Below are 19,552 nucleotides of genomic sequence, written 5' to 3'. Positions count from 1 at the left end.
TTTTAGAGGTGAAATTAGCTGTAAATATTCTGATTATAAAATTACAGCTGAAGAAGAAATTCAATATAGAATTCAATATTCTAAAATTCAAAACGCAGAAATTCAGATCTTACAGAAAGTAGGCCAGAGGTCAAGCTTCCGGGTTCCACAGGGAAAAGTAGAGGATTTCAGTCGAACGGAGCATGGCCAATCACAGAGCTACTACATGTTTCTGACCTCCGTGAAGTTGACACCCCAATAAATCATTACCAAAACTATAGGCTACCATTAGTTTGTGCTGCGTTTGTGCTGATTTGTGCTGGTTTGGTGTTTGAGATGCGTGATGTCACTTTCCACCCCATGTCGTCCAAATCGCTCCAAACTGGTGTCTTTAGTTTGTGCCGGTTTGTGCCATTTAAAAGAAATACAGTAACTATTTCCCTTTCTTAGATACAGCAGGAAAACTTTCTGGGAACAGAGACATCACTCTCAACCCCCTGTCGTCCAAATCGCTCCAAACCGGTGTCTTTCGTTTGTGCTCGATTTGTGCTGGTTTGTGCCGTTAAAAGAAACACTGTATCTATCTCCTCTTCTTAGAAATAACAGCTTGTATTCGGGAGCGGTGAGGTCACTCTCCACCCCAGTGTCTTTCATTTGTGCTGCTTTGTGCTGTTGAAAGAAACATCATAACATTTTCCTTTCTTTGTATTTAACAAGATCGCTTTTGGGAGCCGTGTGGTCATACAGGCTACACCCCATGTCAATCACTCCATCGTTTGTGCTTGCTTGGTGCTGGTTTGTGCCGTGTTTGGTATCGTTAAAGCATTTATTATTGGCAAACTTGAGTTTGTACCACAAATTATGGTTTGGTCATATGCTATATGTGACATTGCAGAACAAAATACATCATGTTTATAAAGACTAATTATTCAGAAGTTTTTTCACAAGTTAACAGTCACAGTATTCAGCTTTGAATTTGCTTTTATTCATTTTAGTTTTGCTAGAAGCTTGCCTGACTTGCGTTGACGGCGTTTGTATAATTTTATAGGCCTAAATGGCAGCTAATGTTCAAAGTATTTGTTTGAAATTTCAGCGCAATGTTTGATAACTTGTAAGGGGCCATTAACATGGGGAATGTGTTGGGAATGCGCTAAAATTAGATGCAGCGCTACGAAAAGAGCAAAACTTTTAACAGTTTAGGTTCTTTTTAACTTGACATAGCGTCTTAAAATGCAAACAAGCTGGTAAAGATGTCTGTCTAATGCACGTTTACATTGAAAAACAATTAGAAAATGGGTTCAATGTGAACAGCCCCTCAGTGTTAGACTAGAACAGTGCATGAACATGCCGTTTGTTTGTTGTATACATCGCTGAACCAAAGTAAGCCTACCTCATTTATTATTGGCAAAGACTTAATCTTTCACCCCATCAAACTCCAAATGCAATAATGATGTACACTGTTTGTACTGCAAAGGTTATTTATTTATTTTATTTTTTTTGCCTTTTGTGGATGGATGGTTTCAAATAACAGACAATCTATGAACTGAGATTTCCTCACTGACTTACAATATAGCACTGTAACTGCTCTTGTTTTTGTACTATGTAATTGGCTTGTATAAAAGTGCAGAATATGCCCATGTGAGGCATCTGAGTCTGAAACTTCATTTTCCCAATAAAAGGAATACAATGCATGAATGAATAATGTAAATAATCTCAAGATGTGTTGTCTATTTTCAACAGTTAATGTGTGTTTTTAGTACTGTCACGCCATTAAACTTGAAATCTACAGTGTTTACCTTGAGCACTGTGTTGTGGGAAACAGGACTGCCTGTCTGTGTTAAAAGGACCGTTAAACTGTGCTTGAGTTTACAGAAAAACATACTTAAAGAAATGGTAAGCATAGACATTAACATTTTTATTAGTATTTGGCATTACTTAACTGTAAAAAAACAAAAAAAAAAAACAAAAAAAAATCAACATATATGTAATTACCTAACATTATTTCAATCCTGCATTTATTCACTCATAGCACCCATTAGGAAAGACGGAGTCATTTCCACAGACAACCCAACTTGGAGTATGAACTGCTGCAAATACTAATTTCATTTGAAATTATTGTTTGTCAAAGAAAAAGACCAACAATAAAGCCCACTGTTCAGAGGCACATAGTTATTCTAGATTTATCTACAGCAATAGCAAGATACAATAAAAATGAAATTGATAAATAGTCAAAGTTAGTAAATAAAATTTATATAAAAAACATATAAATATAAAATAAATATAACCTTTACTACCAGCCTAAAGTCTGGACACTGACTAAGTTTTTTTCTCATAAGCTTAAAACCTTGTGATCTAAAGGCTTATGTTCAAATGTTTGGGATTAATCCTGTACACAAAATTAAATTGTGTATACAAACCAAATAAAAACAAATATAGCCAACAAGTGTCCAGCATACATGGGAAAACATTCAATACCGTTTAAAAGGAACCCAGGATTAAAAGTCGACTGATAGTGGATTTTGCAGATACCAATAACTAAGGTGGTGGAAAAGGCCCATAACCGATTCATTGGCAGATGGATTTTAAATTAGATTTAAAGAATGTTAAAAACAACTATTTCCTTACTATAACGGGCACAGACATAGAGGCTACAAGAGTCCAAAATTAACAAAATCCCAGATTATGTTTATTGTTCAACCAAAATGCCCAAAATAACCAGAAAAAAATTAATAAAAATACTATTTGGTGCATAATGTGGGACTTTTAGCTATAAACAATCCCAAAACACACAAGGAGCTCTTAATTTGAAATGACGGAGTCTTGGCTCTGTTACAAAGCTCTATATTTAAGAACTTAGCAAATTAAAATTTTTAGAGCTGATATATTCACCAGATGAAGAGTTTGTTTAAATATTTCACCAGATGAGGTTTAATTAGGAATATTTGAATATTACTCACAAGAATCAAGTTTCCATATTGTCGCATTTTTCTTTGCATGCCCTCATTTCAATTTAGATTACTTGATTATCTAATCAAAATAGTGCCGACTACAGAGGAACTCAATACAATTTAAAAAAAATCTATCAGCATAGATTTTTTGCCGATAACCGATAGTTCCAAAAAGCAACTATCAGCACAGATTAATCAGTCTACCTCTACCCAGGATGCACCTCATGAAGTGTGCAGAGCTAAAAACTAGACAAAAGGCTACATTGAAAAAGCTCAAATAAAAGATGGTTCTGATTTCATTTGTTTTGGTCACTGCATAATTTCCAAACTTCCATTTGTGTTCCTTTATAATTTTGATGACTTTATACTCTAAATTCTAAAATGTGCAGGAACAAATAATAAAGAATAGGTAATTGTGACCAAACTTTTAAAAACAGGTGCTGTATGGAAGTAATAGAAAAAAATAAATAACATAAATGAAGTTCACAGATGTTTGCTCTCTGGTCATGCCAGGCAGAGTGATGTACCCTTACAGTATTTATTACTAATATGGTTTGTTGCACCTTTATAAATCATAGTAAGAACAAGTTACAATCCCTCTATCGCGACGCATTAAGAAATATTCCCTGCCCCATTACTTAGCATACTGCTTTGTAAATCTCGCGAGTTCATAAAGGTAATTTTATGAGGTAGGCTTACTTTGATTCAGCAATGTACAATGACACAACAAACAAACAAACAGCATGTTCATGCACTGTTCTAGTCTAACACTGAGGGGCTGTTCACATTGAACCCATTTTCTAATTGTTTTTCAATGTAAACGTGCATTAGACAGACATCTTTGCCAGCTTGTTTGCATTTTAAGACGCTATGTCAAGTTAAAAAGAACCTAAACTGTTAAAAGTTTTGCTCTTTTCGTAGCGCTCCGTCTAATTTTAGCGCATTCCCAACACATTCCCCATGTTAATGGCCCCTTACAAGTTATCAAACATTGCGCTGAAATTTCAAACAAATACTTTGAACATTAGCTGCCATTTAGGCCTATAAAATTATACAAACGCCGTCAACGCAAGTCAGGCAAGCTTCTAGCAAAACTAAAATGAATAAAAGCAAATTCAAAGCTGAATACTGTGACTGTTAACTTGTGAAAAAACTTCTGAATAATTAGTCTTTATAAACATGATGTATTTTGTTCTGCAATGTCACATATAGCATATGACCAAACCATAATTTGTGGTACAAACTCAGACAACCCGTAAGCTTGACCTCTTACTTTCTGTAAGATCTGAATTTCTGCGTTTTGAATTTTAGAATATTGAATTCTATATTGAATTTTGAATACTGAATTTATTCTTCAGCTGTAATTTTATAATCAGAATATTTACAGCTAATTTCACCTCTAAAAAAATTCAGAACACAAAATTTATTTAAAAATACAAATCTATAAAATACAATTCAAATAATTCAATTGTATTAAATGCCACATGTCTAAAATTCAAATTCAAATCTTTTTGTCATTTTTCTAGCTTCACAGATACTGATGTCCCAGGTGTCAGTCTTCAAGGTTTAAAAGCGTTTTTAGATGGTTTCCCCCTCACCATGTAAGCGAACATAATACAGGGAGCACCAGAAAGGAGAAAGAGAAAAACGTGCCTTTTCAGCACGATGGATCGAATGTCCATTTGCGTGAATCTGCTCTGCATGAGAGAAAATTTAAGGTTACTGATGTTTATGATAGTGTTCTATATATAATGCTGAATATTATGTAAAATAATGCTATGGGGGAATATAATCCTAATGTCAAATGTCATGTCTGTTCATCAGTAAATCTAGGGCCTTCATTATTTAACTGGATAAGCATGCACTTCTATTAAAAATGTATTTTTGAAGAGAATATTTTAGATGTAATCAACACTATTTTAGAAATTTTCAATATTAATTTAAAATATTATAAATGTATTTAATCAGTGACAATGTGAAAGCATATGTAACATAATTCTGTATTTTCAGCTAAGAAGAATTTTGAATATTTCCATTTGGTGTCACCATTGCCCTGTGCTGGTCTGATTTTTTGTCCCAGTACATCTCTAATGGATCACTTAACACTTTAATGAACAGTACTTTTACTTGTTTTACTAGTAAAGGAACTATTTTGCAAATGTCTTAAAAGTAATAATAATAAAAATAAAAACTTCTTGATTCAGGCTTTGTTTAAAGTATTGTGAACCAAACTGAACAGTGAGATAAGTGAATCGTTACACCCCTAACCAGCACCACTCACATTTTCTTCAGAAAATATCAACACTTGTTCAAATAAACAATGCACAATATTATTATAACATTTTCCAATGGATACTGTACTCTGGATAATTATCATTACATTTCACCAGGCTGACATTCTGAGGAATTTGGGGGGGAAGAGTTTCAGAGGAAGGATTAGTGATTTTTGGCATTGCATACTCCGAGAAACACAAACAGACACACAAATGAAAATTACACTAATGTTTCGCCATCTTCTTAGTGTTTCTTGCTGCATGTGTTATAAATATAGATAAAGTTTAAGAGTTGGGAATTCATAAACAGGCACATGGCAAAAGACCCAAACTCTGTTTTAGGTCATGTTTTGTCTATTGACCGCTGGATGACTCTGAGATTTTACTTATAACAACGTAAGTAATCGGAGGATGCTTAAGACTTAAACTGTTGCTGACAGTTGCTGCAATAAATCCTGATGTACTTGGCATCACTTTAGAGTGTACAGAAACGCCTCCCACAGCAAAAAAATGCATGCCAGAACTGCAGAGAATTTGAGTGTGTGTGTTTATAAAGGGATAGTTCACCCAAAAATCCCCCTCATGTTGTTACAAACCCGTGTGACTTTCTTATCAGACAGAATGTTCAGTCTCAGCCACCATTCACTTTCTTTGCATGAAAGGATGCAATGAAAGTGAAAGGTGACTGAGGCTATCAGTCCCTAACATTGTCAAGTCATACAAAGTTTAGAACAACAAAGTGTATAAATGACGAAAGAATTTTCAATTTTTGGGTGATCTATCCCTTGAATGCTTGAACCGGAGTACCTACCCATGTCCAGAGGGGGCGATGAAATACAGACAGCAGTGTACTCTGCTGTCGGGCATCTGGCGTCTGTTCACGCGTGACTCTGCATTGAGGTAATCCTCAAACTTGCTGTCGATATGATCTGTGACAGGCTGCCAGCTGCAGAACACACCACCAACATTTAGTGTCAGTAACATGCTGTGAGAACTGTTATCTCACACACACCCACACACACACACAATGCAGAGATTCTATATAGAAAATACACAGTTCATACCAGTTGCTGTTATCCACGGCATCTCCGAACCCTGGCGTGTCCACTATGGTGAGCAGCAGTTGAACTCCGCCCTCTTTTATCAACACCTTAGACTGCTCCACCTGAGAAACCATGACAACAAATAGTAAGTCACATGAACACAATCCATCAGTACACAATGAAATAACTATTAGCTAATAACTATTAGTAAAATCATAAGGAATTTAATGATTCCAGTCCTTCTCGATTCTTTTAGTACTTTGGAGGAAGAAATATTTGGAAAAAAGAAATTCTTTTTGGATTTACTGCCCTCAGCAGTGTTGGTCTGATTCAGTCTGAAGGCCTCGATATACTTGCAGAGAAGTTCTTATTCGTTCAGGGATAAAAAGAAGTTCTAAACTGCCGAGCAACAGTATACTGTTTCTGAACATTCAGACACCCGCCACACCACTGTGGGAGGCGTTTAGAAGTACATTTAAATATGGAGGACGCTCAGTAAAACTTGAACTAATGCGACATTAAAATGTGTTATCAATAGCCTAGTTTCCATCCACTTTTCTCGCTATTTTGTTATCGACAAAGTGAAAATGCGTAAAAAATGTTTTGCAAAATTTGCCATCTTCTGCCTGTTTCCATTCAAGTGGCCTTTTATAGATAAAAATGGTGGGTATGATGACGTCATGCCTAAAAAAAACACATTGTCGCATAAGTTTTGGTTTAGCGCAAAAGAAATCTGCCCTTAAGCCGTTTCCATACAGAAATGTGTGTTTATCACTAATTCGCCTCCCAGATGTCCCTAATTTTTTTCCTCCCAAGTTTTGGTAAAATGGGGAGAGTATTGAGACAATTCATTGAAATTAGCCAGCTTACTGTCATTTTAATTTCACAAATAAATGCAATCAGAAGAGGAGGAATTGCGATTAAAGGGAGCAGTTGCCCTTCTGATAGGACTGTATTATTGGTCCTGATGTTGCGCCTATTGCAGGTTACCATCGGTTCCGACCCGAAAGCGAATCGTCATGGCCCTGTTCAAGCTGGAAACCTGCACCAAGTAGTGGGGGAAACTTTCGGTCTTAGTTTAAGGACCATCCATACATGTGTATATGCTGTGTGCACAGCTATTAAAGAAAAACCGATGTGGTGTAATATCACGGTTTACATATATGATACATTCCTGAAATTCAATAGGCTGTTTTGAACAATCATCTAATCTAAAGCATCACAACTGCATTATGTCCTGTATATTTATCCAACAACATTTAATGACCAACTGAATTTGATTATCATCCAAAATTAATTTAAATGTCATAATGCAAATGACATTTTCTGAAGTAGCTCGGCAAATGTGATCTGAGGTAAAGAGGGTTAGATTTAAAATATTTAACAGTTTTAAAATGCTCAAAAGCTCGTTTTCTGAAAGTGAACTCCGCATTGGACAAATAGTTCTGATAGTTTATAGTCTTGAAGTGTAGACTGTGATTCAGCTGACTTTATTCGTCTACAGAACAGAGTGTGGCTAATTTAAGTTTGTGTAAAGAAAAGGCATATATAGATCTAAAAACTTTGGTAATTTTCTTTTTTTTAATTTAATGTGTTTTTCGTTTGGTAATTTATTTAATACAGGGAATTTTGCCAGCATTTTTTCAAAAGCTAAACAATAATTTTACAGAATTGGGCTATAGTGTTAAAAAAAAAAAAAAAAAAAAAAAAAGCACACTGAAGCTTTCCTCCTAGTATTGTGTATTTATTTTTAATTTAAAACATCTTTGTGCACAGAAATGATATGTTTTTTTTGTATTGTGGGCTAATTCCGTGACTGCCGTCTATTATTTTGAATGGTGTGGAAAAGCAACTTCAATAAATAAATGGATGTCTACCTTGATTAAATTAATCACAAACAGTTGCCATTCATTTGTTCTCTGTGCACTTGTCAATGTGAATGATATGAGATATGTGTGTTGGCACTCCTGGAAGTGTCATGTTTGCAGTGATCGGATCTTTATGCCGTTAAGATCAATCCATAATCACGTACAATAAATTGGCTTTCAAGGATGTATACTGTCATTATGATTAACACAGGCTAACGATTGGGGCAAATTCTGTCATGTGAAACTACATTTTTGCATTAATGCCCAATTATCTCGACAAAAAATGTTTCCAAACCAGTTTTTCGTGACATCTGATGTATCAACATAGAGTTTATACGCTAGAGTTAAACGGAAAAATATTATGTCGACACTTGTGAAATTTTAGCGATAATTTGCGTTTCCATCAGCTTAATTTTTGATGTGCTAAAAATTTTTTGCTAACAATCCTTGGATGGAAACATAATGACTTTATGCCTCATTCTATGAGTAGACTTCACATGAGGTCAGTAAAAAAAAAAAAAGTTGTTTTAACCACTCTATGATGATTTTAAGAAATAGTTGTGCTCAAAAGTTTGCATACTCTGGAAGAAATTGTGAAATTTTGGCATTGATTTTGAAAATATGACTGATCATTTATTTAAGGATAGTGATCATATGAAGCCATTTATTATCACATAGTTGTTTGGCTCCTTTTTAAATCATAATGATAACAGAAATCACCCAAATGGCCCTGATCAAAAGTTTACATACCCTTGAATGTTTGGCCTTGTTACAGACACACAAGGTGACACACACAGGTTTAAATGGCAATTAAAGGTTAATTTCCCCACACCTGTGGCTTTTTAAATTGCAATTAGTGTCTGTGTATAAATAGTCAATGAGTTTGTTAGCTCTCACGTGGATGCACTGAGCAGGCTAGATACTGAGCCATGGGGAGCAGAAAAGAACTGTCAAAAGACCTGCGTAACAAGGTAATGGAACATTATAAAGATGGAAAAGGATATAAAAAGATATCCAAAGCCTTGAAAATGCCATTCAGTACTGTTCAATCACTTATTAAGAAGTGGAAAATTCAGGGATCTCTTGATACCAAGCCAAGGTCAGGTAGATCAAGAAAGATTTCAGCCACAACTGCCAGAAGAATTGTTCAGGATACAAAGAAAAACCCACAGGTAACCTCAGGAGAAATACAGGCTGCTCTGGAAAAAGACGGTGTGGTTGTTCGTTCTTCAATTTTGTATTAAGTATATATCTGGGCCTTGATTCTTGCAAATGGTGTTTTGATACAGACTTTTAAATTAAGTTATTTTATTCATTCATTTTTATAAAATACCACTAATTACAACTAAAGGTGTGTATCTTTAACTACACATTGTTATATCAGCAACGATTAAGTAATTATTCTGAATTCTTGGTTCATTTCAAGATGGAAATGATGAAGTGAATGACTCAGTGAGTACAGTTTAGTGAGTTTTTGAGTTACTAAAAAGAACCAGCTGGTAAGACTCATTTAGCAGGAAGGACTATATTTTTTTGCAATGTGAATTCAAAAGAGCGAGCGCATTAGAAATTATTTGTTTGGGGAATCGGGCTACGCTGCTCGCACTCTAAGTTTTGCACTGAGTATTTTAGCATGGTGTTGCGGCCACATCGGTGGAAAACTGCATGTTTGACAACTGTTAAAGGAAACCAAAATCTTGATCAAAAACTCCACAGATTTAATATTAGCAAACTATAGTTTTGGCAAGTCGTTTAGGATATCTACTTTGTGCATGACAAGTAATTTTTCCAACAATTGTTTACAGACAGATTGTTTCACATTTAATTGACTTAGACAATTAGCTTCTGACAGGAGGTGTACTGAATTGGAGGTGTACCTGAGGATGTATTTTAAGGCCTACCTTTAAACTCAGTGCCTCTTTGCTTGACATCATAGGAAAATAAAAAAAAATCAGCAAAGACCTCAGAAAAAAACATTTGTGGACCTCCACATGTCTGGTTCATCCTTGGGAGCAATTTCTAAATGGCTGAAGGTACCATGTTCATCTGTACAAACAATAGTACGCAAGAATAAACACCATGGGACCACGCGGCCATCATAACGCTCAGGAAGGAGACGCATTCTGTCTCCTACAGATGAATGTTGTTTGGTGCGAAAAGTGCAAATCAGTTCCAAAACAGCAAAGGACCTTGTGAAGATGCTGGTGGAAAGGTAGGCAAGTATCTATATCCACAGTAAAACAAGTCCTATATCAACATAACTTGAAAAGCTGCTCAGCAAGGAAGAAGCCACTGCTCCAAAACTGCCATAAAAAAAAGCTAGACTACAGTGTGCAAGTGCACATGGGGACAAAGATCTTACTTTTTGGAGAAACGTCTTCTGGTCTGATGAAATAAAAATTGAACTGTTTGGCCATAATGACCATTATTATGTTGGAGGAAAAAGGGTGAGGCTTGCAAGCCAAAGAACACCATCCCAATCGTGAAGCATGGTGGTGGCAGCAACATGTTGTGGGGGTGCTTTGCTGCAGGAGGGACTGGTGCACTTCACAAAATAGATGGCATCATGAGGAAGGAAAATTATGTGGATATATTGAAGCAACATCTCAAGACATCAGCCAGGAAGTTAAAGATTGGTCGCAAATGGGTTTTCCAAATGGACAATGACCCCAAACATACCTCCAAAATTGTGGCAAAATGGCTTAAGGACAACAAAGTCAAGGTATTGGAGTGGCCATCACAAAGCTCTGACCTCAATCTGATAAAACATTTCTGGGCAGAACTGAAAAAGTGTGTGCGAACAAGGAGGTCTTCAAACCTGACTCAGTTACACCAGTTCTGTCTGGAGAAATGGGCCAAAATTCCAGCAACTTATTGTGAGAAGCTTGTGGATGGCCCCCCAAAACATTTGACCCAAGTTAAACAATTTAAAGGCAATACTACCAAATACTAACAAAGTGTATGTAAACTTCTGACCCACTGGGAATGTGATGAAAGACATAAAAGCTGAAATAAATCATTCTCTCTACTATTATTCTGACATTTCACATTCTAAAAAAAAAGTAGCGATCCTATCTGTCCTAAGACAGGGAATGTTGTCTATGATTAAATGTCAGGAATTGTGAAAAACTGAGTTTAAATGTATTTGGCAAAGGTGTATGTAAACTTCTGACTTCAACTGTAGATACTGTATATATAAAACACATTCATATTTTACTGCCAATTGCTTGTCAAATCAGATCTTTCCTTTTTGCTTAATGGCTGCAACTATGGCTTACAGCCATTTTTTTTTTTTTTTTAAACTCGACCAAACAACAAACACAGTACAATTTTTTTAAACCTCGTGTGAAGCAGTTCATCATCTGTTTTTTGAAAACTTTGTCAAAAAGAAACTTTGTTTCTTTGAAAAAGAACATTCAGACTTGGTGTGAATAGGCCTTTAGCCTTTAATCATGATGCTAATGCTAAAGGACTAAACTAAGAACAGCATGACTGAAATATGACAAAAAATAAGAACATGCATGGGTAAAACATCAGATTTATATGAATAAGGCATTTTCAGATAACTGAGGAGCCCTTCTCAAGGAGATCTCAGTTTCAGACATGTGATATGCAATCAGCAAGAGGGCCAACTCTCATGATGAGCACATAGACTAAGGTTTTCATTCAATCATGAAGTCAACATCAGGGCCTGCAGGACTCAAAACAAGCATTCAGAGGTTCTCGTGTGCACATTACAGAGCAGCTCACTGGAAGGGCTTTGCATGAGGAAAAGCAAACATTTTCCTGCTCCTTGTATGAGCCAGAACAGTGAGTAATAGGGATGTCCCGATAATACGGTTTCACTATTAACCGCAATTAAAAATGTCATGTTAACTCAACCGTAAAATCAATGGTTAAAAACCCTGAAATGTTTTATTTAATTGTGAGAAAAATATTATTTAAAATAATAATAATAATAACAATCATTTACGTTTTTTCCAGTGTAAGCCTAAATGTGAACATTTCTTGTGCTTGTGCCTGGTTGGTAAGTGCAGCTGTTACTAAGGTACGAACAGTGTCCTCGTGGTTCTCGGCCAGGTATCGCGGACTGAACGTGAACTTTCAAATAATATGAAACGGGCTACGCATGAACTCCAAAATATACAGTTGTGCTCAAAAGTTTGCATACCCTTGGAGAATTGGTAATATATGTACATTTTTAAAGAAAACATGAGTGAGCAGGCAAAACACATTTCTTTTATTTCTTATGGGATTCATATTCAACTGTAGGTTATAACAGAATGGTGCAATCATAAAAAAAACATGGCAACAAAATAAAAAATGAAATGACCCCTGTTCAAAAGTCTGCATATCCTTAGTTCCCCTTTAGCATCAATGACAATGTGCAGTCTTTTGTAATAGTTGTCTATGAGGCCCCAAATTCTTGCAGGTTGTATAGCTGCCCATTCGTCTTGGCAAAATGCCTCCAGGTCATGCAAAGTCTTTGGTCGTCTTGCATGAACTGCACATTTGAGATCTTCCCAGAGTTCGATAATATTAAGGTCAGGAGACTGTGATGGCCACTCCAGAACCTTCATCTTTTTCTGCTGTAACCACTGGAGGGTCAACTTGGCCTTGTGCTTAGGGTCATTGTCATGCTGGAAAGTCCAAGAGCGTCCCATGGGAAGTTTTCGTGCAGAAGAATGCAAATTGTCTGCCAGTATTTTCTGATAACATGCTGCATTCACCTTGCCATCAATTTTCACAAGATTCCCTGTGCCTTTAGAGCTCACACACCCCCAAAACATCAGTGAGCCACCACCATGCTTCACAGTGGGGATGGTATTCTTTTTACTATAGGCCTTGTTGACCCCTCTCCAAACATAGCGCTTATGGTTGTGACCATAACATTCAAGGGTATGTAAACTTTTGATCAAGGCCATTTGGGGATGACTTATGTTATCATTATGATTTAAAAAGGAGCCAAACAACTACGTGATAATAAATGTCTTCATATGATCATTATCCTTAAATAAAAGACATGATCATGATTTTTTCCATGATCAGTCATATTTTCAAAATCAATGCCAAAATTTCACAATTTCTACCAGGGTATGCAAACTTTTAAGCACAACTGTAACAGAAGAAGACGATCTACCACACTCACATCCATCAAAAAAAAAAGCAACTTAAATCTGCTGTTTGGGAGCATTTGAATGACTGAGGGTTACTGAAGATGACAGATGTAAAATATTTAGAAGTCATATAAAAAGTTCAAATCCTAAAATGGGACAGGATGTTCCACTAGTCTTCCAACAACAAACTAGTAAGTTTAATATTTTTAGCTGTGGTGCTTTTAACCTTCCTAAATCGTTCGTTCATTTTTTACCAAATTTTTTTTCGATGTAATAAAATTGAATACATAAAATTTTATAAAATATAAAATTCGTAAAACCGGTTAGCCGCAAATTGTTCTCAGAAGGTAATCCCTACTGAGGACCTCATCACTTTTCCAATATGAATGTGGCACTGGAGTTGAATTCAAAAAGAGTGAACAGGTGTTTGGTTGAATATCTAATCCAATTATTAGTGGTGTTTGCTAAGGCAAGAAAATGGCCTTTTATGGCATTTTTAGTGTCCAAAATTTCAAGTAGGTATAGCTGCATGCCGGAGACCTCTAAATGAGGGTGGAATCTCCCAAAGAGGGCGGGGTTACTCCAAAAGGGGGTTGCGCCAACTCCAAAAGGGGGCGTCACTTCCACTCACGGTAAAGGTTAAGGAAAGGGTTAGGTTTGGGGCTCCCTATATCTTTAATGGCGATTTGGAGCTCACGCCCTTTTTTGGAGCTATGCCTGCAGCTATATCCTTCTCGAAAATTTGGTGCACCCCTAATGATTTTCTTTAATAATTAATAATAATTTCATCAAAGCCAGTTTGTGATGGCATTAAGATGGACTCAAAAGTAGGAGTAAGACTTGAAAGAAAAGACAATGAGGAGGCATATTTGTTTATGGGCATATAGTAACAGTTACATCACGACTTTGTATGGGCCAATCTATTTTAGCTATCCTATTAATGAAAACAGCTTTAAAATGGCATTTCACATTTTGAGACATTTCAAGAGGGTCAGCCCACATGTGTGTAACCTCAGCTAAAACAAGCTCAACCTTCACCTTCCATTTAAACTGTGACATATAACAGTTGTGGTCTGAGACTATGACTTCTGGGTTTGGGCTGTTCCGGGCTGCATTTTATGGTTTCCTCCTTAACAGCATTCCACAGCTCAGGCGGACACCACTAAACCCAGTGCAGGATATTTATTTCATAAATTACTCACCAGCCAAAAAAGAAACTTCGCCAGCTTCTTCTTCCAAACAGCTGGGATACAGGATCTACGCTCAGCCTGAACTGTGGCTGTTTTAAGACAGCTTGTATGTTTAAAATGATGACTAATCATTGTATTGAAAACAAGCTGATGTCAATTTGTGTGTCATTCATGGGGCTATTTACTGTGATACATATTCAGGCTGTTTTTTATATTTGGGAACATGTACTGTTCTATGTGTTAAAGGGATAGTTCACCCAGAAAATGAAATTTTGTCATGATTCTGTCATTCAGAAGACTTGAGAAAAAAAAAAAAATGTAACTTGAGACCACACCTGCAAGTCTTGCTACATAACTTCCATCTCAGAAGAGGTGCTGTTTTCAAAACCATTAGCACTAGCTAAGGAGAGGTCACGGCATGCCACAGGGATGTTTTGGAAACATGAGCCAGAGGATACTCAGAGGAATACGAGCAGTCACCACAGATCAGTCATTCAGTAAATTACACACAAACACAGGGAGAGGTGAAGGAAAAACAATGAGCAGAAAAACAGATGATTGAGGCCAAGAATCCAGGAGACACATGGAGAAATAACTCCATCAAGGGGTCATCAGCTCTGGAATGCAAACAGTCTCTTCCAGGCGAGCGTGACGATGCCTGCTGCCTCACACCTGTTGTTGGGCGTGTGGAGGATTGCTGTGCGTTTTATAGTTTTATGTTGAGCATGTGACCCCATATTCATTAAACTGTACCGCTGCAATGTACATTACACTCATGTTTCCCTATGACCTCCGTGAGCACTTACCAGCATACATCACGATGCACAAATCATTCTGCTGACCTCTGACCTTTAGTACTGACTACTGGCAAAAGTGTACAGACCACTAATCTAAATGGCAATAATAGCAGGTAAATCACATTCTGAAAGACATTTTGCATGTGAGTAACTAGTTTAACATAGTAATAGATTGCTATACCAGCCAGGCAGAGTAATCAGACAATCTTTGGGCATTTTGAGTAAGGATTGACCTACATATCAGCCAGGTTGGTTTAATCAGAAAATAACTGTCTAATTTGAGTACTGAGAGACCGATACATCTGCCAGGCTGATTTCATCATAAAATAAGTGACTATGTTGAGTACTGAGAGACCGAAATATCGGCCGGGCTGATTTAATCATAAAATAAGTGACTATGTTGAGTACTGAGAGACCGATACATCTGCCAGGCTGATTTCATCATAAAATAAGTGACTATGTTGAGTACTGAGAGACCGAAATATCGGCCGGGCTGATTTAATCATAAAATAAGTGACTATGTTGAGTACTGAGAGACCAATACATCTGCCAGGCTGATTTCATCATAAAATAAGTGACTATGTTGAGTACTGAGAGACCGAAATATCGGCCGGGCTGATTTAATCATAAAATAAGTGACTATGTTGAGTACTGAGAGACCGATACATCTGCCAGGCTGATTTCATCATAAAATAAGTGACTATGTTGAGTACTGAGAGACCAATATATCGGCCAGGCTGATTTCATCAAAAAAGTATTGGCCATTTTGAGTAGCAAAAGACAGATATATTGGCACGGCTGATTTAATAGGAAAATAACTGTCCAATATGAGTACAACATGACCGATATATCGGTCAGGCTGACTTGATAAATCAAAAAATAATTTAACACTTTGAGTACTGAGAGACCGATATATCGGCCAGGCTGCATTATTTAGAACATTACTGGCCATTTTGATTACTGCTAGATCAATTTATCTGCCAGGCTGATTTAATCATAAAATAATTGACCATGTTGAGTACTGAGAGACCAATATATTGGCCAGGCGGATTTTATAAAAAAAAATCATTGGCCATTTTGAGTACCAAAAGACAGATATATTGGCAAGGCTGTTTTAATAGGAAAATAACCATCCAATTTGAGTACTGAGTGACCGATATATCGGCCAGGCTGATTTAATAGGAAAATAACCATCCAATTTGAGTACTGAGTGACCAGTGTATTGGCCAGGTTGGTTTAATCAGAAAATAATTTACCATTTTGAGTACTGAGAGACCGATACATTGGCTAGGCTGATTTAATCAGAAAATAACTGGCCATTTTGAGTACCAAAAGAATGATACATCGGCAAAGCTACTTAAATCAGAAAAAAAAAATCCAATTTTGTGTACTGAGAGTGCTGGAGAGTCTCCAGGAATGGTTCGAAAACCCCTGCGATAAACTGCTATATTACCTAGGCTGAATAATCGGCCGCTATTTGGCCAATCTGAGTAAGTGATAGACTGATATTTAATCTTATTAATCAGCCAATATTTGTACAACTCTTGCAAGTTGCATAAACTGTCAGTTTAAGAATTAAAAATTCAGTTTAAAAATTGTACCTTTAAGGGTACAACATCCTGTCATGGGGGCAATACCATCAAAGGTACACCCACTGTACCCTTTACATGAATCGGAATGCATTTGTACTGTCTGATCCGAAAGGGTACATATTAGTACAACAAGTGTTTTATCTGTCCCTAAAGGACACATATTAGTACCTTAATGTGTAAAGAAGGTACATTGGGTATACATTTAAGAGTACTGCCCCTGTGACAGGATGTTGTGCCCTTAAAGGTACAGTTTTAAAACTGAATTTTTAATTCTTAAACTGACAGTTTATGCAGCTTGCAAAAGTCAGGGTGTGCAGACTTTAAACATGTTAGCAGGCAGATACAATGAGCAAATAAACTAGTTGCTGAATTTGACAAAGTTTGTGAAGACATTCAAGACATCCTTCAGTATCATGACATATTGCCCTGTAATGCACTGCCAATTTCCATGGGCAATGATCCCAAGCATCAAAGGGGAAGCTGTGGTTCTGAATTTAGTTCTAGCCAGCTTCTGTACATCATTTCAAAAAGGGTTCACTTCCCTGAAAACAGTCTAATTCCGCTCAATAAAATTTGCCAACATTACTCACTTCAAAAGAGGCTCGCTATTTTGGTTGAAGTAATGTCCTCATATGCACTCCGTCCTACATTCGCTATGGCAGGTTACAATAGACTTTGGTAACTTGCAGAATGGGTTCCGCTGAATACAAATAAACCCCTTTTCTGCCACAGTGGTGCTGGCTCATGTACCGGAGCCGGTGCTCACTGGAGGGAACTATGGACCGCTCTCAGAACTGGTCCACGTTGCCACTAGTCTTGGGATCGATGCCGATTTCACTTATCGATTATCTATATACAGTACATCAGAATTGTCTTTTCAAACATTTCTCAACACAACTTTGGTAAAGTTACCCTGCCGCTCACAAGTTCACACACAGCGCGGACTTGCCGTCTCCAGAGGCTGTTAAAAATTTTGCAGCGCCACGGAGCTCAACTCCCCTAGTTTTCCACGGAATTCGATCAAAATCATTATCAAACGACAGATTATTTACTCTAGCCATCACTGGATGATATATTGTGTATAAGTATCTTTCATATAGCTTACACAATGTATTTTTAGTTACAAGTATGTCTTTTTGTGCTTTGACAGCTTAAATGAAAGACCTATTCAAGGCTACATACAGAGAAATTGCATAATAAATGTTGCAATTTCTAATTGTTCAGTTTGCGCAGTTGCATCAGTTTCATACAATAACCTGCAAACTCATCAACGTCACTTTGTCCATTCTTGAAGTAGTACAAAAACCTCTGTAACTTTGGACTGCCATTAGCTCCTAATGTGTGTGATATTTGTGCCTTGTCCATGCCGTGACCAGCTTCAGTAAATGTTATGTCGGCCCCTTGTGGTCTCACAACACGTCAGACTACATTGAACGGAAGGCAACTGGCAGTGAATTGAAAGCACACATATTAGGCATCTAATTTAAATTTATAAAATAATGTGCCGATCAATAATCAATATATCGATATTTTATGACATCCCTAATTTCCACTGACTTGAGAGCCGATCAGTGACGTAACTGACTGTCGTTACTACACAACCTGCCTGCAAACAGACATAGTGCATTGAGGTCTTTGAATGTTAAAATGTTTTCAAAACATGTAAACAAAGTAATTTTTTTTTTCAGCATCTTTAACACAAGCTGCTTTTGATGCAACTGTCATTTTTTACAGTGATTTGTATATACACACCGAATATACACAGGCGGCCAAAGGTTTGGAATAATGTACAGATTTTGCTCTTTTGGAAGGAAATTGGTACTTTAATTCACCAAAGTGGCATTCAACTGATCACAAAGTATAGTCAGGACATTACTGATGTAAAACAACACCATCACTATTTGAAAAAAGTCATTTTTGATCAATTCTAGAAAGGCACCATTTCCAGCAGCCATCACTCCAACACCTTATCCTTGCGTAATCATGCTACATTGCTAATTTGGTACAAGAAAATTACTTGCCATTATATCAAACACAGCTTAACATTGTCTTTGTGTTTGTTTTTGAGTTGCCAAGATTTCATACAAAGGTGTACACTACAGTCTTCAAAGACAAAGGAGAACTGGCTCTAACAAGGACAGAAAGAGATGTGGAAGGCCAGATGTACAACTAAACAACTAAACTAGAGTCTCTAGTTTGAGAAATAGACACCTCACATGTACTCAGCTGACAGCTTCATTGAATTCTACCCGCTCAACATCAGTTTCATGTACAACAGTAAAGAGAAGACTCAGGGGTGCAGGCCTTATGGGAAGAATTGCAAATAAAAAGCCACTTTTGAAACAGAAAAACAAAAATAAAAGGTTAGAGTGGGCAAAGAAACAGACACTGGACAACAGATAATTGGAAGAGTTTTATGGATCTTAACCCCATTGAGCTTTTGTGGGATCAGCTAGACTGTAAGATGTGTGAGAAGTGCCCGACAAGACAGCCACATCTAGGGCAAGTGCTACAGGACGTGTGGGGTGAAATGTCACCTGAGAATCTGGACAAACTGACAGCTAGAATGCCAAGGATCTGCAAAGCTGTCATTGCTGCACGTGGAGGATTTTTTGATGAGAACTCTTTGAAGTAGTTTGTTCAAATTGTAGTAGTAATTTTTCATGTTATTAATGTCCTGACTATACATTGTGATCAGTTGAATGCCACTTTGGTGAATAAAAGTACCAATTTCTTTCCATAAGA

At 36.9% G+C, this 19,552-nt stretch overlaps 1 protein-coding gene across 3 annotated transcripts in view; it reads right to left on the bottom strand.

Moving 5' to 3' along the window:
* LOC127424846 (septin-7) overlaps positions 1 to 19,552 on the bottom strand; it is a 184,737-nt gene that overhangs the window by 17,058 nt on the left and 148,127 nt on the right. For all 3 annotated transcript variants that reach the window (XM_051670331.1, XM_051670329.1, XM_051670330.1), the window contains exons 4-5: positions 6,265 to 6,365; positions 6,012 to 6,146 (exon numbers count right to left, since the gene is read on the bottom strand). In XM_051670331.1, the coding sequence (XP_051526291.1) occupies positions 6,012 to 6,146; positions 6,265 to 6,365 (236 nt within the window). The remainder of the gene's footprint in view (positions 1 to 6,011; positions 6,147 to 6,264; positions 6,366 to 19,552) is intronic.

The sequence above is a fragment of the Myxocyprinus asiaticus genome, chromosome 34, assembly GCF_019703515.2.
Source record: "Myxocyprinus asiaticus isolate MX2 ecotype Aquarium Trade chromosome 34, UBuf_Myxa_2, whole genome shotgun sequence".
NCBI classification, from domain to species: domain Eukaryota; kingdom Metazoa; phylum Chordata; class Actinopteri; order Cypriniformes; family Catostomidae; genus Myxocyprinus; species Myxocyprinus asiaticus.
The sequence above is the reverse complement of the archived record's forward strand: the minus strand, read 5'-3'. Positions and strand labels throughout refer to the sequence as shown.